The 24,548-nt window shown below is 42.2% G+C and overlaps 2 protein-coding genes across 6 annotated transcripts in view; one reads left to right on the forward strand and one right to left on the reverse strand.

The window, feature by feature from the left end:
- Nucleotides 1-534: 534 nt before the first annotated feature.
- On the forward strand, nucleotides 535-4,265 carry LOC138212778 (tissue factor-like; the record flags this gene model as incomplete). Its single annotated transcript, XM_069173339.1, has 5 exons — nucleotides 535-624; nucleotides 879-985; nucleotides 1,070-1,248; nucleotides 1,950-2,112; nucleotides 2,703-4,265. Coding segments are annotated over 5 exons (676 nt in total), but the record flags the coding sequence as incomplete, so codon positions are not given.
- The window catches only part of LOC138212747 (uncharacterized), a 41,127-nt gene continuing 17,560 nt past the window's right edge, over nucleotides 982-24,548 (reverse strand). For 4 of the 5 annotated variants that reach the window (XM_069173269.1, XM_069173270.1, XM_069173267.1 and 1 more), the window contains 6 exons: nucleotides 23,369-23,446; nucleotides 23,038-23,185; nucleotides 22,008-22,052; nucleotides 21,401-21,865; nucleotides 19,409-20,916; nucleotides 5,001-13,881 (listed from right to left, as the gene is read on the reverse strand). In XM_069173269.1, coding sequence (XP_069029370.1) covers nucleotides 13,840-13,881; nucleotides 19,409-20,916; nucleotides 21,401-21,865; nucleotides 22,008-22,052; nucleotides 23,038-23,185; nucleotides 23,369-23,446 — 2,286 coding nt within the window. In that variant the 3' untranslated portion in view covers nucleotides 5,001-13,839. Of the gene's footprint in view, nucleotides 1,103-5,000; nucleotides 13,882-19,408; nucleotides 20,917-21,400; nucleotides 21,866-22,007; nucleotides 22,053-23,037; nucleotides 23,186-23,368; nucleotides 23,447-24,548 lie in introns of those variants that run through there. The other variant, XR_011179491.1, reaches the window with a different exon arrangement.

Here is a 24,548-nt window from a genome sequence, read left to right on the forward strand (position 1 = left end):
CACCGACGCCGCGGCTCTTCCAGATCTCCTTATAGGACATACATACAGCCACAGCTTCTTATGTCTTATATTTATTTCTTTTCACCCTGGTCCTGAGACACATTCTGTTGTTCCACCGTCTGTGTATACATATGGATATGGCCAGAATGACAGTTAAATGAAGCTTGACCTTTTCATAAAGCTAACCAAGTAGTTTTGGTACGTAAACATAATGTCACATTTAAACTAAACCACCTTTTTCTAACCCGACCACAAACAGCTGCATTTGACGCCCTGGACGAGAACGGACTATTTATCTCACAAAAAGTGTTCAAATAATAACATTTATTTCTGTTAACTTAGCTTTTGAAGGAAGAGACATGTAGTTGTGTATGTAGCTTCACGTTGTCAAGTGAACTTTATCTGAGAACTTTTCTTGGTAGTTCTGAATTTTGTTGAACATTTCTTCTGTTCTAACCCAGATTTAAAAAAAAGAAAATTGTACCAAGCCGATGTTAGACTTTTTTAAAGTGCGTTTTGGGATGTGTTTATCAGGGACGAGGGTGACTGGATGGAAACTCTCAACTGTAACAGAATATCAGAGACTGAATGTGACCTCAGCGAGGAGCTCCAGGCGTTGGACAGGTACGAACATCACTTCATCAATAATCTGGAACATTTCTACTGAAACCTATGATTCTCTGTGATCAACCTTATTTTGATGCCATGTGACCTCACTCATCTTTATCTTAGTCTCTATTTATCATTTCAAACATGAAACAGTTGAATGACTTAATTGAAACCTTTTAAAATAAGACAGAGCATAATATCTCCAAATCAGGATCATTTCTTTATGTTGATGAACCATATACGGTATTCTGTGTGTTCCTGTTTCACAGGAGCTTCTCTGCTGACATTCGAACAGAAGCTGCAGCATACGACCCCAGCGCTGATGTGGAGGACTTCCCTCACACGTACTCTCCCCTCTTCAACCCCTATAAACAGAGTAGGTCGCACACGACCAGTCTGTGTAACGGTGACATCTGAACAACCCGCTCGTCTCATTGTCCTGCTGATCGGTCCTCCTCAGGTAACATCAGTGCGCCGACGTTCACTGTGGAGGCTGTGGATGACAGGAGAGTAATCGTCAACATCACGGATCCTCTCACCACAAACCACCGACGGGGGAAGCAGATGAGCATCAGAGACGTCTTGAAAAATGACCTCATGTACAAGATCATCTACCACAAGTCTGGCAGCACGGGAAAGGTACAGGAAGGAGCTGAGACCATGAAGTCAGTGTTTGTAATGTTCATATCTAAAACAAATACCATCTTTGGAACCAGATCAGAGTCCCCTTCCTGAGGTGGAAATCTTCTTGATGCCTTGAGAACAGAGATTACATGTTTAGCATAATTAGCATAAAAAGCAACAAGACGGTCATCATCATTACATATCACGACACTTCGGGACAGTCCTTCGAGGACAGTCCTTCGAGGACTTCCACGTTTTGATTAAAAATATTTCATTTTGCAGCTTTTTGCAAAAATGTGATGCAATCTGCAGATTTTCGTGGAGAAATTAAAAAATCTCAAACCAAGAAAAAAAACTACAAAAAACAAACAAACTGCAATCTAATAAATGAGGAGTCATATTTAATCACTTTCTATGAGGAGATAATCTGCACATCACTGAATTATTTTGGTTCTAATCTCTTTTTTTTGGAACATAGAACAACCAGAGTTTGGTGTCCTGACTGCTTTATAAAACATACAGGCTACATCTCCCGTAGAAGTGCTGGAAATGCTTTTTGAAGAATACGAAGACAGATTAAATAGTTCAGATGTAAACAAATCAACACCTGATTGTCCCAGAAGTCGTTGTGACAGTTTGAACTGTATTCACAGCGAATCGTTGAACGTCTGAATGTAACTTGGATGATTGTCGCGTGTCTCGTTGTCCCCCGACAGAGAGACGTCTTATCTACAACCAACGTAAAGGAGTTCATGGACTTGGAAGCAGGACACGTTTACTGTTTCATGGTGGCAGCTTACGTCCCCTTAAGACCCAAAGACAGTCGGCACGGAGCCTGGAGCACACAGCTGTGTTCACCGCCAGGGGACATCCTGCAAGGTCTCACACACACACACACACACACACACACACACACACACACACACACACACACACTCTGAGGTGTCACCGGTCCGGTGGGTTTGGACTCAAACAGACAGTTGATACAAAGATTGTCCACAAAAACTCACAGAAGTCAAGAACTTAATCCAAGAAACCATGAAGGAAAAACAAAGTCCAGAAGAAGGAAAAAAGGAAAAACAGGTCAAACATCAAAACTTACTCGACACAGGAGGGAGCGCAAAGGCAACCAGCTTAGAGGTAACCATGACAACGGTCTGACAAAATAGGCGGGAAGCACACAGACTTTATACTCAGGAGGAGTTAATTACACACAGCTGGAAACTATCAGGGTGGGAAGACAATCAAATACAGCTGGAAAGACTAGAGGACAGGAAGTTAAAGGAGAGTTACCAAAATAAAACAGGAAGTTAACATGAAACCCTCAAAGGAAAGACAGACATAACCGAATGAAAGGAAGACACAGAGAGACAAATAAACAACAGACTGCAGGGACAGAAGGAAACTGATATGATGATGAGTCATGAGGAAGATCTCTGTCTAACTGTTGACTCTCTTTGTGCTTCCAGAGTTGGGTCTCGGAGTGTGGGTCGGCGTGTTCTTCATCTTGCTCACAGTCATCATCATCATCGTCACGGTTACGGTCCTGTGCTGTAGACAGAGAAACAGAGCCCTCCAAACAACTCAGTCATCTCGGCCTGTTTAGTGTGTGTGTGTGTGTGTGTGTGTGTGGTGTGTGTGTGTGTGTGTGTGTGTGTGTGTGTGTGTGTGTGTGTGTGTGGGTGGTGTGTGTGTGTGTGGTGTGTGTGTGTGTGTGTGTGTGTGTGTGTGTGGGTGGTGTGTGTGTGTGTGGGTGTGTGTGTGTGTGTGTGTGGTGTGTGTGTGGTGTGTGTGGTGTGTGTGTGTGTGTGTGTGTGTGTGTGTGTGTGTGTGTGTGTGTGTGTGTGGTGTGTGTGTGTGTGTGTGTGTGTGTGTGTGTGTGTGTGTGTGTGTGTGTGGTGTGTGTGTGTGTGGTGTGTGTGTGTGTGTGTGTGTGTGTGTGTGTGTGTGGTGTGTGTGTGTGTGTGTGTGTGTGTGTGTGTGTGTGTGTGTGTGTGTGGGTGGTGTGTGTGTGTGTGTGTGTGTGTGTGTGTGTGGTGTGTGTGTGTGTGTGGTGTGTGTGTGTGTGTGTGTGTGTGTGTGGTGTGTGGTGTGTGTGTGTGGGTGGTGTGTGTGTGTGTGGGTGGTGTGTGTGTGTGTGTGTGTGTGTGTGTGTGTGGACGGGGGACACTTGTCTTTCTTATGCGGACAAAAAGCTAGTCCCCATAAGGTGTAATAAGGTGGAGACATGTTTTAAGGTTGGGTTAGGGTTAGGGGTCTGGTAGTCATGGAAACATGAAGTTGTCTTAAACACAGGGACTGGTCTCTCTTCAGTTTTCCACATTCTCTCTTTTTTCGAGGAAAACATTCTTCTGTCCGAGTTTTGTCCTGATGTCTTGATTTCATGTTTCCAGGGTGATTGTTCGCAGGTCGAAGGTGCAGCCTGCTATTAAACTGTACATGAAGTGTAACTCGTCACTGAGCGAGAGAACCGCTGACACTCGTCCACTCTGCTGTTTGGACTGTTATAGTTTAATGTAGCATTTCATTTTTTGGCCGGGCCAGAAATGCTGATAAAAAATGAAATGCTACGATTCATTTCTACATTTTTGACAGTCTTGTGACTTTTTTATCGTATATATCATATATAATGTATTTAGAAACAAACAGATGAATTACTTTTCTACAGACTTTAAAATTTATACTCTACTATATTTCATCTATATGTGGTAGAACTCATTGATTCAATATTTTATTATTTTTTGTTTTTGTTGTCTTTTCTCTCATAGCAATATGTCCAGCAGCAACCGGCAGTTTTAAGTCAAAAAGATCTGATAAATACGTTAAACACTACAATAATAATAACAATAATAATAAATAATAATATGGGTTGTGGTGCAGCACAAATCGGTGTAGTTACAGTTCCCCACTGTTGGCTGTTGAACATAGACCCAGATATTTTTTCAGAAGTTGGTAGAGCTCAGATGAAAGTTTAAATTACCCTGACATGTTGTATTTGTATTTAAATGCCATTAAATAAAAGCTAAAGTCACTTTTTATTTTTGTCTCATTGTCAAATTCAAACTGTTGACGTTGCAAAAACATTTCACAATACTGGCCGCAGACTTTTAAAGGGCAGAGTGTTGTTTCAGGGTGTTCTGCTGCCCCCAAGTGGCTTAAAATAAATAATTCAGCTTTAAACTTAAAGTTATTCAGGACTCTGTTTTACAACCGGTGCAAAGTGGCGTGAAGAGGCGTCAGGTGTCTCTGCTAGTCGCTCATAGTGTTTGAACAGAACTTTCACTACATGATTGACCCACAAAAAAGTGGTGTGAAGTCAATGGCACAGGATTTTAAGGGCACATTATGAAGATATAATATGTGCCTACATAGGTAGGTGCACACAGACATGCACAAGATTGAAAATGAAAACATTACAATGTGCCAGATTATTATTGTGTTTGTCTGAGCTCGGTTCATTCCTACTACTTTGCAAAATGACTGTTATAATAGGAATCCACCAAATAAAGGGGATGAGAAATGACCCTCTGACTGGTTGTTTCAGGTTACACCCAAAACACAGCTGTGAACGTTTAAGAGACTAATTACAACCCTGTATGAACTCAGATTATCCACCGTTAAGACAATAAAAAGTGGATTTAGAAATGCCCTTAATTCAGTTCATTTCTTGTGCTCATTAAAATCATGATGTGTAATTTAAACGTCTCTGTGTGGACAGCAGAAACAGCAGGTTGAGCGTGTTGTCAAAAACAACGCAGACCACGCCATGAACTCCCGATTCATTTTATTTCTCGGTTCTGTCATCACAGAAAGTCACATTTAAACACCAACACTTACATTACACATAAATGCATCATCACCACCACAAGAAACCAGGGCGTTACCATGGCAAAACACAGAAGTAGTTCTGAATATGGTTTCACTCAACCATGGCTTTTAAATTGCATACTGTACATCTGTATTATAGAAAACACACACTGCAAAAAATGAAAAGCTCCGGAAACAATCTAATCTCTGACTGTCTCTGACAAATTCTCAGTAATATTCTGATCCTGCCAAGATATTCGAAGCAGCCTGTAAATTAATACATACAAAAATAATCAAATACAAAAATAAATATGTCAGCGACAGAAAACAGTTCACCTGCCCTCCGTGTAAATAATAAAATGCTCGCTAACCGTGTCATTTTTACAATGAGCCATTTATTGTGCTACATGTGCCTATGTACAGTGATGCATTTTTAAAGAAGACCTACCAGGCTTTTCCATACTTTTTGTCATACATAATGTTACAATGTCAAATGTTTATATTAAACGTGGCCTACGTTTCAAACAGTGAGTGTGTAAAAGTAAATCCTTTCAGAATAAAAGCTCCGTGCTCTGAACACACCCGTCCATAGACCTAAAGCAGTTATATTCTGTCAAACTACAGACCAGCACGTTTTCCGTTTTGCACTATTGAGTGTGATGAGCGTGATAATTACGTCCTGCTCTGACCTTTCTTGCTGTGGGTTTTCATGCAGTCCGCTCATACGTCAACGATGACTCTTGTACGTACATAATGATGCCCAAATAAGGAAGATCTCTCTCAATGCAATGCTGAAAACTAGTCCATGCATTTATTCCATCGAAGGTAGACTACTGTCTTTTTCTATTTCAGGATGTCCCAGTAACTTTTCAAAAGCCTGCAGTTGAGCCACAATTTTGCAGCAAGAGGTTATTTAGGAAGAGAGGTCATATTTGTCCCACATTAGTTTCTCTTCATTGGCTCCCTATAGAATACAAAATGACCAAGCTCCATCATTTCTTATTATCCCAACGGAAGACTTGGCTCTGAGAGTGGAGGGTTATCTTTGGTTCTCACAGTTTTCTAAAAGTAGAATAGGAGGCTGAAGATTCAGTTTTTTGGCTCCTCTCACTTTTTGGTAAAGCTGAAGCTAAAACATCCGTCAGTGATGCTGCTGTAGGCCGATCCTGGTGGGGGGCCTCCTGAGATGTACTGAGCACCTCTCCTCTCTCTATCACCCTCCAGGCGTTTATATGACACTATTCCACATCATTACCTTTGTGGGTCTTCTTTGCGTACCGAGCGCATTGCAAATCTGGGCACGTTCATATTTTGCCACGTGTTTTTTCTCATGCTCGTGCAGATTGTCATCGATCACAGTTAACCCCCAACAGGACGTATTATAGACACGCCGGGCACTTTCTGTGTCAGAGTTGCCCCTCAAACCAGGTCGAAGTGCAGCATTGCCAATAGAGGGCTGTTTCTGTGGCTTTAGGAGGCACATGAACCGACCGATCCAAAACCTCACAGGTTTGGTGGATGTTCTACGGATTTAATCCCTCTTACATAGATAATTAAAACAAGGTTTTATTTGGATGCGAATCAGGAAATTGGCGAACGTCATGAGGCAGTCGCCAAATTTTAGCCATAGAATTTAAAAGCCACTCAGGTTAACTACAAATGAACCTACTCGTGGTTCAGTCATGTAATCTGTCGTGGAAGAAGAGTGTCACATTGCATCATTTACGCATAAAAGGTTCAGACAATTTATGCTCTGCAGCTCATGCCATTTAATAAATGATTGGAGCTTAAATTATTCACACAGAAAGCTCCCCATGCAGGTTCTTTGCATTCGCTGCACCACAGAGGCTTCAAAGGAGATGAGATGATTTGATTGGCCGTGATTGAAGTCAGCTGTGACACATGTAACTATCAGTTCCTCCTGATTCACCACGCTGCACCAAAACACCCCAAAAGTTGGCCACACCCACTCGTGCTCCTGCTGCACCTGTACCTGGGCCAATCAGAAGAAAGTGGGCTTTTAGGGGGAGGGGCCTTAAAGAGACAGGAGCTAAAACAGCTTGTTTCAGACACAAGATGAGCTGAAGGGCTGCATAAAGGACGAGGTGATAAGGTTTTAAAAAATATACATATATTATGAATCATGTAAAGCTACTCTAGTCAAAAATTTTAAATCTGGAAATGAGCATAATAGGTCTCCTTTAAGATGGAAAACAACAGCTTATCTTTACATGTATTGGTCAAAACCGTGTTGTAGCTGTGGAGAGTGGCAGGTCGGTTTATTTAAACCACATGTGGAGTATCTTATCCATGCTTTAAGAGGAAACTATGAGTAGAAAAGTGTTTTTTTGACAATCCTTTATACAGAAACTGTAATATTGTCGTATAAATAAATGTATTTTGGATGAGTTCGGGTTAGCACTCTGATGAAGGAAGATGTCGGCTCAGATTATAGTTAGTAGATAAAACAGAAATTGAGGTTAAGCAGATGCATTAAAGTTTGTGATTAGCATGCGGAGTGAGAGCTCCGCCCACAGAGAAAGATTTGACAGCTGAAGACATCGTGTGACTGAAAGATAAAACCTACAAACAAACATTTCTTGCTAAGCGAGATTATTTGGTCATCGTCATTAACACACGTTGTTCAATAGTGAATGAACACATTTTAAATAGAAGAAGCTCAAAGTAGTAACAAAACATTTTAACACAGAATCATTAGACAGTCAGAACCAGGATGCTTTCAGGGAGCAGAAAACATGTTTCACCACCTTTTGCACATGCAAACAAAAATCTGTCAAGCTCAACATTTTCATTGGTTGCACCTGAAGTTTAGCACGTCTGGGTGTGCAGACATTCGTCTTCGAGACAATATTGTAAACATGTTCTCCTCTGAAAGCAGCATCGATCGACTGAAGTGGATCACCGCGCCGCCACGAGTTGGTCTGAAATCACGGCCGGGCGATAAACGGACACACGAAGACGCAGCTGGAGTAAGATGGTGGAAACGAAGCTGCGTTGGTGGCTGTCAGTGCGGCCAGAAAGACGTGTTGAAGAGCGAACACTCTGTCTGACTTTACATGTGTCCGAATCTTTTTAGCCTCTGCTACAATCATCTTGCAAGGAAATTAGAAAATAGAGGAACGACTCATCGTAACGTACGTTTCAACCTTTTACACAAACTGCACTGAAAGAAAATCATTTCAACTTCCATTGAAAGTAAAAGTCTGACATTGGATGGCAGGAATTAACGGGAGCCGGCCGGGTGACTCACTGACACGATGGACGGCCTCCGTTTAACGGAGCCAATTGTCAGGTTTAAAATCAAATTCTCTCTTTACCTTCATCACAGATTCAGCTGCTGGTCAGGTTGGTTGAAATAAACAAGAACCACCATGTTGAGTAAATACAACCTAGTTCCCAAAAAGTTGGGACACTGTGTAAAATGTCAATACAAACCGAATGCAATGATTTGTAAATCACATATTTAATTGCAAATAGACCAAAGACAACATATCAAATGTTGAAATGGAGAAATTTGATTGTGGTGATGCAGCTCAGTGGTGAACATGATCCTGGAACAACTTTATAGAGACGCGTTGCTGCATCAGATTCACAATGAGAAGATATATTTAATAAAAAAAACAATAACATTTCTCAGTTCCCACATTTGACATGTTGTCTTTGGTCTATTTGCAATAAAATATGGGTTTATGTGATTTACAAATCACTGCATTCTATTTTTATTTACATTTTACACAGCATCACTACATCTTCGGAAACAGGTTTGTGTTGCAGTAATGAAAAGATGATTCACTCCCCGACGCTGAACAGATGATCCCAGATGACAAAGTTGGAAAGCACCAATTTTAGGCAATTATTTCAGACATTAATTAGATACACGTGAAAAAAATATAGAAGTCCGGACCTCAATGATTTAAATGATTCATACAGCCATAAGTGGAAGTCTATCACTAATCTGTCGGAAACAGCTTTTATGAGCAGAATCTTCACGATGAATGCAGCTCAACATTTATATTATGATGAACAGTTTGCAAAAAAATAAATTCTGTCTTTCCAGCACAGCAGAGTTCCTGAATTTTGTGTAGATACGTTTTGTTGGCCGTAGCGACACAAACGAGCCGTACTTCATGTTTTCTAACCAGATCTGGAGGACGACGCGAAGCCCCGAAGCTTCACTTCCACGTGTTAGGAAATGACCAATGTTTACAGGAAGTGACAGAAAAGGTGCTGATTTAAAGACGTGGTGGAAACATCAGGTCCACCCAAATACAAAGGTCACATGGAAGAGTGCAACCAATGAAAAACGTTTGTCTGCAGCTCTGAGAGTACAAAGATATAACAGATGTTTCATACAAACGATTTAATTCTTACTGAACCCAAACAACAAACTCCAAATCCCTGTGGCCGGCAGCACGGCAGCACTTTGACTTTGAGCTCGTCTGATGATTACAACACGTGCTTCCTGTTTGCTCACATTCGAAGGAGATATTTGCAGAATGGAGGTGGATGACGATGACAGTGTTGTGAAAGTGTGTATCGTCAGAGGTTTTATCGTACAGTAGCTATCACATTATATCTGGAGTTGGATGAGGTTTCTTTATGTGGAGTCGGACTGCTTCATTGCAGACTGTATTTCTGATTGATGTTTGCAATATTCTCTAATTCAATTTGCTGAATCACCCCAAAAAAACGTTAATTTTTTTTGTATCTATTACATACATTTCTCACATTGAGACATTCTCAGAAAATGTAACATGACACAATATTTATATACATTTTGACATAAAATTGCATATACTGTGATTAAGGATCGAACCATTTCACCTGCTATGAAGTTAACATCTATGTATGTTCTGCACTGTTCTGCATGAACAACGAACTAGATTCATCCAACAAAAAGCAATAAGCAGTGAACCACAGGAGGTGTCCTGTCAGGTCGCCGTCTGTCTCACCAGACCTCTTTAATGAAAATGCATTGTGTGCATGAATGTGCGTTTTGTCCTGACTGCAAAGTGTGAAAAGTCACATCCTGTTTGCTTTTCCTCGGTTCACAGTGTTGTCATGAAATCAAGTAGTAATGAGGTAGGCTGAACTGAAACTTCATGTGAACGGAGATGTTCCTTCAGTGAAGGCGGAGTCTGTGCTGCCGTGAAGATAGACGTCATTATGTCACCAAGGTACATGAATAAGTTGAGAGAGGACTTCTCTCCACGGAGCAGGAAGATAAACCTGATGAGGAGCTGGTCCAACCTTCATCTCTTCATCTTCACTTCCTGAGTTCCTGGTGGTGGTGATCAGGTGATGGTGGTGGTGAGGAAGAGTGAGGAGGAGGAGGAGGAGGGTGAGGATGAGGATGAGGATGAGGAGGAGGAGGAGGAGTTCCTGGTGTTGGTTCAGTGTTCTGGTTCTGGTTTCTCCGTGAACATGATCAGAAGCTTCACGTCAGGTTTAGTATCAAACTCTGGAAATCATCAACGGAGACTCTGATGATGGTTCAGGAGGTCTGAGACCATGAAGACACCTGGAGACGAGTTCTTGGAGACGTTCAGGACGTCTCCGTCCAACTCTGGAAGAAGAGCCTCCTCCTCTTCACTCCTCCTCCTGATCACTCCTCCTCCTCTTCACTCCTCCTCACCAGGAAACTTCTCTCTGTTCCCAGAAATGTTTCCCAAACGTTGATGTTGTCTCTGAAAACCATCTCAGACGCACCAACACCAGGAACTCAGGAACTCCTCCTCCCCTTCCTCGCTCCTCCTCCTCCTCACCACCACCATCACCTGATCACCAACACCAGGAACTCAGGAACTCCTCCTCCCCTTCCTCGCTCCTCCTCCTCCTCACCACCACCATCACCTGATCACCAACACCAGGAACTCAGGAACTCCTCCTCCTCCTCCCCCTCCTCACTCCTCCTCCTCCTCACCACCACCATCACCTGATCACCAACACCAGGAACTCAGAAACTCCTCCTCCCCCTCCTCGCTCCTCCTCCTCCTCCTCCTCTTCACCACCACCATCACATGATCACCAACACCAGGAACTCAGGAACTCCTCCTCCTCCTCCTCACTCCTCCTCCTCCTCACCACCACCACCACCTGATCACCACCACCAGGAACTCAGGAACTCCTCCTCCCCCTCCTCGCTCCTCCTCCTCTTCACCACCACCATCACATGATCACCAACACCAGGAACTCAGGAACTCCTCCTCCTCCTCCTCACTCCTCCTCCTCTTCACCACCACCATCACATGATCACCAACACCAGGAACTCAGGAACTCCTCCTCCTCCTCCTCACTCCTCCTCCTCTTCACCACCACCATCACATGATCACCAACACCAGGAACTCAGGAACTCCTCCTCCTCCTCCTCACTCCTCCTCACCACCACCATCACCTGATCACCACCACCAGGAACTCAGGCAGTGAAGATGAAGAGATGAAGGTTGGACCAGCTCCTCATCAGGGTTTCATCTTCCTCCTCCGTGACCTGCATGATATTGATCGACTCTCATCTACGGAGAATCCTACAAATGTACCGTATTTCTACAACTGCTTAATCAGCTGGTTACATGGGATATTGAATGTGCAGTGTTGATAAAAGTGTATGAAATGATAATGTGAAGAACAGTGTAATAGTGTGAGCTGAATGATGAACCAACAGTTATCAGCTCCTCTCGGCTTTACACAACTTTAAAATGACTTTCAGTTGGTTGTTGAGCTGTTTGACGTCCTCCTCACTTCTCAGGCAGCTGTTCTCAGATTAAAAAGCCAAATCAAACAGCACGACTAATGACTCACCCAGAGGCATACAGAGAGTTTCCACGTTTTTCAGGGGCAGTAAAACTGAGCTGTGAGAGTATGATGACTATAAACATAAAGACCAGTGGACAGAAGTGAGTTCAATCAGCTCCACAACACAGAAATGCAAAGTTTCATTGACAGTGATTGAAAAACATCTCATATGATGTCCTCCAGCCCAACTGAGGCCGTGGACTTAAATAATCAATTATATATTAGCCAATATCCATTTGCTACGTGACTTAACAGTCATGTGACTCTTAAAGAATTGGGACTGAGACATGTGGCGAGTCTAAAAATAAACTTTATATTTTGTGCTGCATGAACTCTGTAACAGAGATGTCACATTTCTGTCTTTGTTTCCTTTCAGAGTATGGTTTCTAATGTTTTCAATGTGTGTGTGTGTGTGTGTGTGTGTTTGTGTGTGTGTGTGTGTGTGTGTGTGTGTGTGTGTGTGTGTGTGTGTTTGTGTGTGTGTGTGTGTGTGTGTGTGTGTGTGTGTGTGTGTGTGTGTGTGTGTGTTTGTGTGTGTGTGTGTGTGTGTGTGTGTGTGTTTGTGTGTGTGTGTGTGTGTTTGTGTGTGTGTGTGTGTGTGTGTTTGTGTGTGTGTGTGTGTGTGTGTGTTTGTGTGTTTGTGTGTGTGTGTGTGTGTGTGTGTGTGTTTGTGTGTGTGTGTGTGTGTGTGTGTGTGTGTGTGTGTGTTTGTGTGTGTTTGTGTGTGTGTGTGTGTGTGTGTGTGTGTGTTTGTGTGTGTGTGTGTGTGTGTGTGTGTGTGTGTTTGTGTGTTTGTGTGTGTGTGTGTGTGTGTGTGTGTTTGTGTGTGTGTGTGTGTGTGTGTGTGTGTGTGTGTGTGTGTGTGTGTGTTTGTGTGTGTGTGTGTGTGTGTGTGTGTTTCTCAGCTCAGAAAACAAATCTTTGAAGCTTCATTGTTTCCTCGTGGTTTAGTTTTGTCGTTTGAAACGTGCAGCTGCACATCTGTCGGTATAAATATCAAACAGAAAACTAACGTGTTGTACAGTATACTAACTACTCATAGCGTGCAACCAATGTTAGTGCATAGTTCTTCCTTTGCCGTGTTGGTATATAGTATGAAAGTGTGACAATGATGTAGTGAAAGGCAGCGTAGAGGTCAGTGACGGTTCTCTTCTGTTTCAGATTAAAACCTTTAAATATGAAGTTTAGTGACTGAAAGCTGTGAAGAGGAACTGAACTCCCACCGAACATCTTGTTTTTCTGCTCAGCCTCCTGCTCACAAACCGTTCACGGAGCACTTTAAAGGAACTGATGGGTGAAAACGTGGACACGTTACCATGGCGATGGTATCGAAATGCACTCTCTGTACGACCTGACTAAACTCTGTCGGCAGCTCGTCTCCATCTTGTATCTAAACTACTAATTGACTAGACAATCTCATAACCACAATATCAGAGTACAGTATTTATTTTATGTACATTTGATCTCTGTAATAAAGCCCACTTATACGTGTTCCGATATTCATCTCAAATCAAAAACAGGGACTTTGCTTTCACAGCTGATTTTCTTCCTAAAATCATTAAATAATAAATAATGGATCATACCAACCAGGTATCATCTGGGGTAAAAACATCAGGGAATAACTTTATGTATTTCTTTATGTAAGACCACTGTTTAAAGATTCCAGATGCTTGTTTTCGATGCCAACGTATAGAAATCACGTCATGAGCCAATCAGGTTTCCTTAATAGTAATCAATAAACTTCTAGAGCCAGCTGCTCTTTACATCTTGCCTTCTTCTTTTTACCTTCTGACTTATTTGGACTAATTTATTGCCATAAATAACAGAAAGATTTCTCTCTCCTCTCTATTTAATGATTCTTCATCTCCACTTCATCGCCTGTCGTCTTACTTTATTCCCTCTCCTGTTCGCCTCCTGTGTTGCCGTTGTTGTCATGGGAACCCTGTTGACAAGGTGAGCCCCAGATGAGTGTTGATTGGTGAGAGGTTACTTCAGGTCGACGCCCTGGGCCTCGGCCTTCTCCTTGGCCTAAAACACACACAAACATGATGAGGAATGAAAGAACAAAGTCTTTGCAAAAAGTCTGAGAGCTTTAAATGATATTTTGTTCATCTTGCTATCACTTGTTGAGGTAAGCTAATTTTTAATCATCCTTTTAAATACCATTATTACTCATCTTTAAACTTCTCAACAACTGACCCAGGTACAGTAACGTAATGGCAAAAAATTATACTCCTATTTTTGGTGCGAACCAGACTGATATTAAAGTGTTCGTAGCTTCAGGTCTGTAAAATGGTTCTGATCCAGAAGTGTCTTCAGCTGCAATACCAATAGCAAAATGTGGAATGATACCAATGAAATGAAGTTATTTCAACATTCACTCTTTTACTTGAAAGGAGGGCAAAACTCGCTGCGTTAGAGGAGCAAGTTGACGTGCACTGAGCTAATAGAAGTTTACGCACCAGCTGATTTATTCCACCCACAAAAAACCTCCTGCCGGACCATTGCGCTAGAACAGTTAGCTGAGTTTAACATCTGTGCAGGTTCAATAAAAAGTTGGCAGGACTTTCTGAACACTGACACACTCACTGCTCAGTAGGCTGGAGTTCATTTAACTCCACAGCTACTGTCTGACGTCCCGTTCTCAACAACCTCTTCTACTTTCAGATGATTGGTTACTGATTGGCTGATCTGAATGTCTTGTTTCACTCATCTGATTTTTTCTCTCCAGATACCTTTTCAGATGCTTCAAATCTTCATCTTTTTTTTACTTTTTATTGTAAAATATGTTAACATGGAGTGGATAATATAAATGTTTTACAACCCATGATAACAATGTAAATATAAAGAGAATGAGAGGATTTGCAAATAATTCAAACCCATATTTAATTGAAAAGAGACCCAAGACAACATATGAAATGGTGAAACTGAGAAATGTTATTGTTTTATGAAAAAGATATGCTCATTTTGAAGTTGTTCCAGGATCATGTTCACCACTGAGCTGCATCAACTCTTCTTTCAACAACACTCTGGAAATCTTTGGGAACTGAGGAGACCAGTTGCTGGAGTTTTGAAAGTGAAATGTGGTCCCATTCTTGCCTGATAGAGGATTTCAGCTGCTCAACAGTTCAGGGTCTCCTTTGTTGTATTGTTCATGTCCTGATGCTCCAGATGTTTTCAATGATTGACAGGTCTGGACTGCAGGAGGCCAGTTTATCAGCGGACTCTTCTACTAGAGAACCATGCTGTTGGAATACGTGCAGAATGTGGTTGGACGTTGTTCTGCTGAAATAAACAAGACCTTCCCTGAAAGAGACGTTGTCTGGATGGCAGCATATGTTGCTCCAAAACCTGAATATATCATTCAGCATTAATGCTTCCTTCCAGATGTTCAAGATACCCATGCCATGTGCACTAATGCATCCCTGTACCATCACAGATGCTGGCTTTAGAACTGAGCTGATAACAAGCTGGATGGTCCCTCTCCTCTTTAACCTGGAGGATGCAGCGTCCATGATTTCCAAACAGAATCTCAGATTGTGATCCATCAGACCTCAGGACAGTTGTCCACTTCACCTCAGTCCATCTTCAATGATCTCGGTCCAGAGAAGGCGGCGGTGTTTCTGGATCATGTTTCTATCTGGTTTCTTCTTTGGAGAGTTTTAACATCATTTGTGGACGCAGCGATGAACTGTGTTCACAGACGATGGTTTTCACAAGTGTTCCTGAGCCCATGCAGTGATTTCCACTCCAGAATAGTGTGTTTTTAATGCAGTGCTGCCTGAGGGCCCGAAGATCACCACCATCCAATATTGGTTTCCAGCCTTGTCCCTTGTGTTCAGAGATTTCTCCAGATTCTCTGAATCTTTTAATGATATTATGAACCGTAGACGATGAAATCCACTAATTCTTTGTAGTTTTACGTTGAGGAACATTATTCTTAGATTGTTGAACTATTTTCCAACACAGTCTTTCAGAGTGGTGAACCTCTCCCCATCTTCACTGTTGAGAGACTCTGCCTCTCTGAAATCATCTTTTATACCCAATCATGTTACTGATGTGTTGCCATGGTAACCTAATTAGTTGGTTACAAGGTATTTTTTTTTTTAGCATGACACAACTTTTCCTGTATTCTGTAGAACCTGACCCAACTTTTTTGAGACATGTTGCTGCCATTAAATTCAAAATGAGCACATATTTTCAGTAAAACAATAACATTTCTCATTTTCAACATTGTTTTCTTTGGACTATTTTCAGGTAAGATGTGGGTTTGCATGATTTGCAAATCATTGCATTTTGTTTTTATTAACATTTAACACAGCATCCCAACTTTTTTGGAAACTTTGTTTACACTTTTTTTTTGAGTATGAAAAGCATAGCATAACATTCATTAGCTTTTTTTTCCACATTTAAATAAATTAAATTGTCTTAAATTCAGTAAACTGATTGTGGGATATGAGATATAATCACTACCAATGTAGTACAGGCCAGATCCCATTCATTATTAAATATGATTATTAATAACCTAAATATTGGGGTGACTGTAATAAATAGAAACAATTCAATAATGTTTATAAATTCATCTTCAGTTTGTTCTGGTATATGTTTACCTGCTTTTTTATCCACCATTACTGCAGTACTATATAGTATGTTTTCCTGTTATTAAGACTTACTTTCTGCACTCTGTCTCAGTGGGGCATCCCAGCATTATGAACATGTATTAATCATGCTGATGACACACACACACACCTTTTACTCTGCCTCAAAGAGCTGAACGCCGGTAATCAGATTAGTGGACGGTACAACGAACTGGGATGGAGACGGAGAAATGGGGAGGTGACAGGGAGGTCATCCATTTAACATTCAGCAGTGCTGCACAGCTACTGGTTACACCGCAGTCTGAGTTTACACACACACACACACACACACACACACATTTGTACGCACTAGATTGCATGTATACAGATTGATGCATGTATACAGATTGATGCATGTATTCACAAAATCAGTGCAAGAAACACAGATTTGAACCCAATGGAATTGGGTTGCTTCCTGATTGGCTGAACCACCTGTCAGAAACCCCTCAGCTGTCCCCTTGTGGCCGTCTTGTAACTCCTGTACGACCCACCCAGCAGAGTCCTCGCTGTTTTAAAAACCTTTGTCTCAAACAAACTGAGTGCAGCATCCAAACTACTAGTAGATTTGATCTCACAGCGCTTGTGTTTGTCCAGATTCAGATTATATTTCCTATAAATCCTGTCGCTTCCTTTCTCTCCGCCTCTGATCTGACCGGCACACAGAAGGGAATCTTCCATCTGCCTTTGTCAAAAAAATTAAAGACCTGTAAAATGAATACTCCTCCAGCAAACTCTCAGTTATAATGCCTTCTGGCATTAATGGGTAGAAATTGTGTGGTGTAAATGAGGCTGCTGAAATTATCCCAGATAATATAATAATAACCTCAGAGTTGAGTTGTAGTTGTAGTATTGACTATTACCCGCATTTCCCCTGAGCACGGCTCATCACATTGTGTTCTTTGCACGGCTTCATATCCCACCGAAATGCAAAGTCTTTTGTCTGGTCATGTTTTCTTGATTTCTGTTCTTCTTTCGCACGTAAATGTTGTTCAACGGCTTCTTTTTAGTCCATTTTGTGTTTAAAGTTGTTATTTCCTTCTTTGTTCATACAGCTGCTGTGTTTTAGTCATTAAAAACAATCATCCTCCTGTTTATTGTGAAACTAGTTCACATACCGTGTCTGTAGCAGGAGAAAAAAAATGATCCTTATCTAAAGCCTGCCGAGTTGACGGTGATGTCGTGATGTGTTTTACGATCTTGAGTTTGCACATGGGTGTTTTATTTAGAAAATTGATGGGAATTTTATTTTATTTTCCGTCTGACTTCCTGCCCGGCCGATCTGCTCTGTTCAGATTGCCGCGGTCTCTGAGTGGCTTCCATGAAAAGTAGATGAGCTGCCAGTCCAGAACCGGTGAACAGCCTTTATAGCTGCTTTTTGTTTTTAAATGCAGATGTAAAATTATTGTTTTATGGGATGTTATCTCCAAGTCTGTCTCACAGTGCAGTTTGTCTATAGAGTCTCTGCATCAGTCACTTGTGTTGGAAGTTAATATCAAGACAACTGCAGCACATACAGTTCATACTGACTGAAACTGTTAGTGTCTGTAATCTGAGCTCATCAGACGCTGTAGAGGGGAATATTCAGGGAATAATTTGCCAAAGTAATTGGATATAACTGGATATAAAAGTATTCGTAGCTTCAGGTCTGAAAAATGGTTCCGATCCAGAAGTGTCTTCAGCTGCAATACCAGCGAGTGCCACTAGAGGTCGGCTCCAAAAAGCCTCCGGCTCCATAGACTCCCATTCAACTTCTCTCATCAAATCCAAAGTGAATAAAATGTGTCCATCAGTTATCTCGGTGTTGTTAGCTGAAGTCACTCCTTCTTCTTAGTTTTCTGGAGGTCCATCTGAAAATAATCCCTCATTCATTAGAAAAGAAGATTCAAGAAGACCTGTTTTTGGGGGCGTGTCTGTTTGATTGACAGGCCTGCGGTGCAGTCAGGTTACAGCTATCGGTGGGCGGGACGTAGTATTGTCAGGTTTCCGATCAGATCGGTCAGATCCACCGCTGGCTCCTCCCCCAGCTCGTCCAAATATGGTCACTTCCTGCTCCAAACCGCTCCGAACTAGCAAGATGGTGACGGACAGAATCTGAACTGGAGGATTCATAACGTTCACAAACTAACGGGTGACGTCACTGCAAACCAAACTTTGGTCTGCAGTCGTGTTTTCAGACCAGTGCTTTGGGCTAAAAGCTGACAGTAGCATGCTAACATTATTACACAGAATGTGCTAGCATGCTGGCATGGAAACTATGGTACTGTTTCCCAGAGTTTCCATTTTGTTTAGCTTGTTATCCTGCTAATATTTAAAAATAATCTGTCCAGACGATGTGGGTCTGCAACAGAAAGAGTGAATTGATCATTCTGATTACTTTATTTTGTTATTTTCTGCACCATATTTTCTTGCCATCCATCCAGTAATTGTAAAGGTATATCAGTCAAGTCTTGAATTTAACCTCAATCCTTCGAGATAGGGATAGATCGATATTTCCGTTTGGACCAGTTTGGTGGACCAAGTGGCCGACACTAGCCCTCCTTGAACCACACTGCAATGCTTAAAAATATACCTGTGTCCTGGAGCTTGATGGAAATAAAATGTTTGAATCCTAGACAAATAATGTAATTACTTTAATTTAAAGTTAGAAGTTAACAAACAAACATTTCATAGACTTAAATTCGGTAAGTAAGGAAATGTGACCAATATGAGTGCTCATTGGACAGACGAAGTAATGGAGAGGCTCCTGGAGGTTTGAAATGATTGTATCATTTTTAGGATGAGATGTTGGGTATTTATAACTAAAAATAAACAGAATAAATAGACTATTACCAACGTGTGACCACTGCAACAACAGAGATGTAACTTCCATAATGAAGCTGACTGTGTTAACAGAAGCAGCGTGGCAGTTTCCAACTCACCCTGAGAGACGGCCGAGGAGGCCTGACCGGTCGCACCGGTCGCACCGGCTCCGCTACGGGGTTTGCCTGCCTTCTTTCCAAGGGTTCGAGGTCGTCAGCTACATCAGGACAGGCGATGTATCCTCCAGCCCCAAACACTAAACCCAGGTCACCCTCTAAAGCGTTGTGGCGGTTGGGAGCCGTGGACAAAGCGAGGTCCCGGCTGGCAGACGTGTTGCTGATGGCCGTGTTGAGAGAGCCAGCGGTGTTGGTGTTTGTGGGGTTGGCAGTGCATATATTAGTGTTACTGAGCTCCAGTCCCAGCAGGTCTTCTGCTGCCACATCACTTTCTGAGCTGTTCGAACTGACGTTCAGTTCTTGTTCCACAACACACTGGTTGTTGTTTGCTTCAGGAAAAACATCCTGATTTATCAAATCCAGCACCTCCTGGTTGTCATGGCTACTTAAATCCAGCAATTCCTGATTTTCATTGCCACAGAGATCCTGGAGCTCCCGGTTGTCACGGCTCCCTGAAAGCAGCTCGTCTTGATGTTCTTTGCTGCCGAAATCCAGCAGTTCTTGGTTGCCATGGCTATCTAAATCCAGCACTTCCTGGTTTTCAGGGCAGGTAAAGTCCAGCAGTTCCCAACAGCCAAGGCTACGAGGCTCCAACACTTCTCGGTTATCATAATTACAAGGCTCAAGTAGTTCGTCAGTACTGGTATGATAGGGTTCCACCACCTCCTGGTTGTCATGACTACAGAGATCCAGGAGCTCCTGGTGTTCATGGGTAGGTAAATCTTTATTGCCAGGGCTAGATGGTTCCGGCACTTCTTGGTTTCCATTGTTACACAAATCCAGCAGTTCCTGCTGATTGCGGCTACAATGTTCAAGCACTTCTTGGTTTTCATAGGTGTGAGGTTTCAGTACTTCCTGGTTGCTATAGAGTGAGGGTTCGCTTTGTTTATTGTTGTCAAAGGTGCAGATGTCCACTGTCTCCTGGTTTCCATGGCCACAGAGATCCAGTACCTCCTGGTTCTCTTCCTCGGGGCTAAGTTTAAAGCCATAAGGGTCACAGTCCCGTACCATCTGGGAGGAAGTGATGTCGAACCCGTAGGGATCAAAGTGCGGTTGGTCTGGTTGAGAAAAGGAAGGCTCAGGGTCGAAGGTCATGTCATTTTCAGACGGTTCTGGGCTCAGTTCAGCTTCATCCGGGTCTAAGAGGGTGTGGCTAGAATGCTCTGGACTGAGTTTAAACCCGTATGGGTCATAGGAAGACTGACTGGTTGTTTCAAAGCCGAACTCAAAGCTGTTCTGATCCGAGTCTGGCTGAACCAAAACGTTCTGGGAATCTAGGGAGTTCTGGGGAGTCGCTGGGCTCTTGGATTCCTCTTCAGTGTTGCTCACCCACTCTGTTGCCTGATGGGAAGTTACATCACGGGGCAGAATTTCTGCTCTGTCATCCGTCCAATCTGGTTCTAAGAGGACAGCTGTCTCGGGGACAGCCGGAGCCGAGTCAGTACTCAGACCTGGCAGCAGAAAACAATGAGGCGTCAGGTATATAAAGACTTTTGAAGGACCTAAGCAACAAAATGTAACTGTTTATTTAAATAACAGATTTTAGTATTGCATATTAAATAATTTGAAACCGTACATCATTTAGATGTCGACAAAAAGGTTTAAAATAGCTCTGTTATAAAAATAGAGATCATTGTCCTGGAATACTGCATAGAATTATCAGGGGACACATATACATGATACTAACTTATTGGTTTCTCATGAGCATCAACATGTCAAACACTGGGGACCATAATATTTTAAAATAACATAATAGTTTTGGTGTTTAGTGCAATTCTCTGGGGTTTATATTTGTGTACGAGCTCAACAATTAACCTAAAAACCATGTGAAGTAGGAAAACATAAAAACGGAGATCCACCGTTTGTCATCACTGAAAAGAACGATCAAAGGTAACTCTAAATTTATAAAGAGAGAATAGACGTGGGTATAACGACCTTGTTCTAGTCGTGCCGTTGCCTCAGTGGTAACCTCTCCAGCCAGAGATCCCATACTGAGTTCTTCTACGTCAGAGGGCGGGGAGATGGCACCAAGATCCAGCTCGTAGCCGTTCGGGTCGGACTCTATAGAATATTGACCCTGGGACTTCCAGCCCCGGATGGGCTCGGGCCCCAGCTCCTCTGACGAGCTCTGGATGGGTTTAAATCCACGGGACTCGTCCACAGCGATGGCATCCAGGTCCTCTCGGCTGTAGCTGATCTCGATGTCACTGTCTTCCTCGGGAAATTCAGACTCAAAGCACTGAGTTCCTGTCGAGGCTTTGTTTTCAGCGCAGGACAGACTGGTGTCCACCTCGTCACCGGGATTTCCTATCCCCTCGTCGGTGCCAGCGTTTCCCTCTGGAAACAGAATGTCTGCTGCAAAGGGGTCACTGCCTTTGAACGGGTCCGAAGCAAATCCATCTGGAAAACAGATAATTGGTAGTTTTCAGTTGAGTACTGGAGTAAAACTACAACTGAATCAGTTTATGGGAAGTCCAGGACAAGAACTCTTCGCTCCCCTCAAGTAAAATAAGAAGTAGTTTACTGGTGTGTTATTACTCACCTGAATTGTCTGTTTTCGGGAACAAGTCCTCATTGAAGAGATCATCTATAAATCAAGAGAGAAATAAACAGGGAAATCACCACACGGTCTATAACCAGTCATGTGATGAGAAAACGTGGCGTTAAAACATGAATTCTGTACAGGGTGCACATGGATGATTTACAATAAACCACAATTATTAAAAAAAAGAAAAACGAAATGCAGTTAGTTTCCAGAAACATGCAGGTTTTCGCTGCATTCAAAGGACACTTCACTGAACACGTCCAAGCTACTGTGGGTGAATGGATGCCGTGAGGATGGGCTGCACTTTCCCCAGAGACGGATTCAAGACATACACACATCACATGCGTTGCATGTCAGTGATGATGACGTTTTATGGGTGGAGCTGCTGGAATCAGTCCAATGTCCTGACGAGACACACGTGAGGAGCCTCCTGAGGACAGTTTCTACGATGGTTTTATTGTAATCGAGCCGTTTCTTTTTCTTCCTCTGTCAGATTTGTTTGTAATTAGACTTCACATTGGTGGTTCATTCAGTTAGTGAAGTTTCCATAGACTAATTGGTTGTTTTCTCACTATGTGATGGATAGCCTTATTAGTTTTAGAAATACCAACAGACGACAGTTTATTTGAATCATAATTTAATACTGTAAGTCGTTCATTTACCATTTTACTGATATGGACTCTAAGTTTCAGGTGTGAAAACCATCGCAGACACACTCGGTCCACTGCTCACAAAAACATGTGTAACTCAGGAACTGATGAACTCAAGAGATGAAATTTGTACCAGACACTCATCAGGGTTTTATCTTTCTACTGCTCTATGCACGTCACGGTGCTTATTGATTTACCCTCAAATATACCAGCTGTCTTGTGTGTTAGTTTTATTTTTCTGACTTTGTACAGTTTTTTTTGTCTTACTTTTCAGTTTCTAATTCAAAGGCAAATTCCTTGCATGTAAAGACAATAAATTGTGAAATCAATAAGTTATAATGAGGCTGACAGCTGATTAGATTGTTTGTGATACATACGGTCGCTCTGACAGTGGGCGAAGGGGTCGGACTGGAAGAAGTCCAACTGGTTGGGGTTCACAGCGGCCTCTTCCTGCTCTCTCTCTTCGTGCCCTTCATTGTTGAGCTCCTCTTCCTCTGCGTCGTCCTCTATGTCAGATCTGTCCATCTGTGACACAGACGTGACAACACAGACCACATGTTACTGGGTTTTATATTAAACATGTGACAATCAATTCAAAATATGAAATTAACTGGCTGCATAATATCTCAAAGTAACAACAGCTCTGACGACTTCAGTCTACACATCTACTTCTTTTGTTTTTGTGCTGTTCTATAGTAACAACGCTACCTTTGGTGAGCTGGTCCCACTGTCGTCTTCTTCTCTGGTACCTGTGAGGATATTGCAGAAGGACGAGCCGCCGGCCCCCTGGTGGACGCACCGACACCATGCAGACAGACAAACACAGTCAGAGTAGGAACTAAAGAGAAAAGAAGTGACAGCTTTATTCTTCAAGACCACAACTACACATTTCTGCAAATCACTGAATCGTTGCTACGCCTGCCATTCCTCAGCTGACTTCTGCTGCAAGTAAACTCGTCTACAATGTTACAAACTTTGAAAAATATTTGGGAATCTTGATGTTGGTTAAGTTTTGGGAGCTTCAGTTCAGAAATTAAAGCTAAGCACAGAAGTAAAAAAATCTGAGTTGCTGCACTGCGTAAACTGCACAAACAACACAACTCAGACCAGATGGCTGGACTACGAAGCAGGTTCAACATACTCAGGCTTTCTCTGTTTGAGCTGCTCAACAAAGCGGAAACTCGCCGTGGGAGATAATCGGTACTACGGCTGCTTATCAACTGTCTCTGCTTTCTGCTTTGAGTGTGTTCACATAAAAGAGGAGGAGTTTGTAGCATCTGACCAATCACAAACATGGACAAGTGTTCTGACACCAGAGACACATATTTCACAAATGATGAGAAAACTGTAATTTTAAAATACTATAATGAAGTTAAACACGTAATCCATCATTTAGCAGCTGCAGCTGCAGCTGCTAAATGATGAATGATGTGATGTGGAAAAAAAATCACCGCCTGTGTGAATATGTAGCCGAAGTTGAAAGACTTATAATATCACCATAAAGTGCACAGGAAGATCTGACTCTTATTATATGTGCATATTTCGTTCAATTAATTTATTATTGTTTATTTATTATGTATTCTCATGACGTGTATCAACATTTTAGTTTTGTCATTTCACCTGCAGCCCCGGAGGACTCAAATAGACCGAGGAGTAAATAAGAAATGAATATAAAATTATCATTCAAAGCGGTCGGTAGGATTACTGTCAGGAGTACAAGTGCAGTGATTTGGTGCATCAATCAGTCTTCAGTAAAAACACAGTGAAACTAATCTATTCCTCATATCAAAATCAACAGGGAAAGACACAGAGGTTTGTCCACCAGCCCCCCTGCAGTTGTATGAAATCATGGCTACGAGATGCATTTCTATAGCGACAGAACAGTGGT

The sequence above is a fragment of the Embiotoca jacksoni genome, unplaced genomic scaffold (genome assembly GCF_022577435.1).
Source record: "Embiotoca jacksoni isolate LCO1_2020_lvr unplaced genomic scaffold, fEmbJac1.0.p SCAF_59, whole genome shotgun sequence".
Classification (NCBI taxonomy): domain Eukaryota; kingdom Metazoa; phylum Chordata; class Actinopteri; family Embiotocidae; genus Embiotoca; species Embiotoca jacksoni.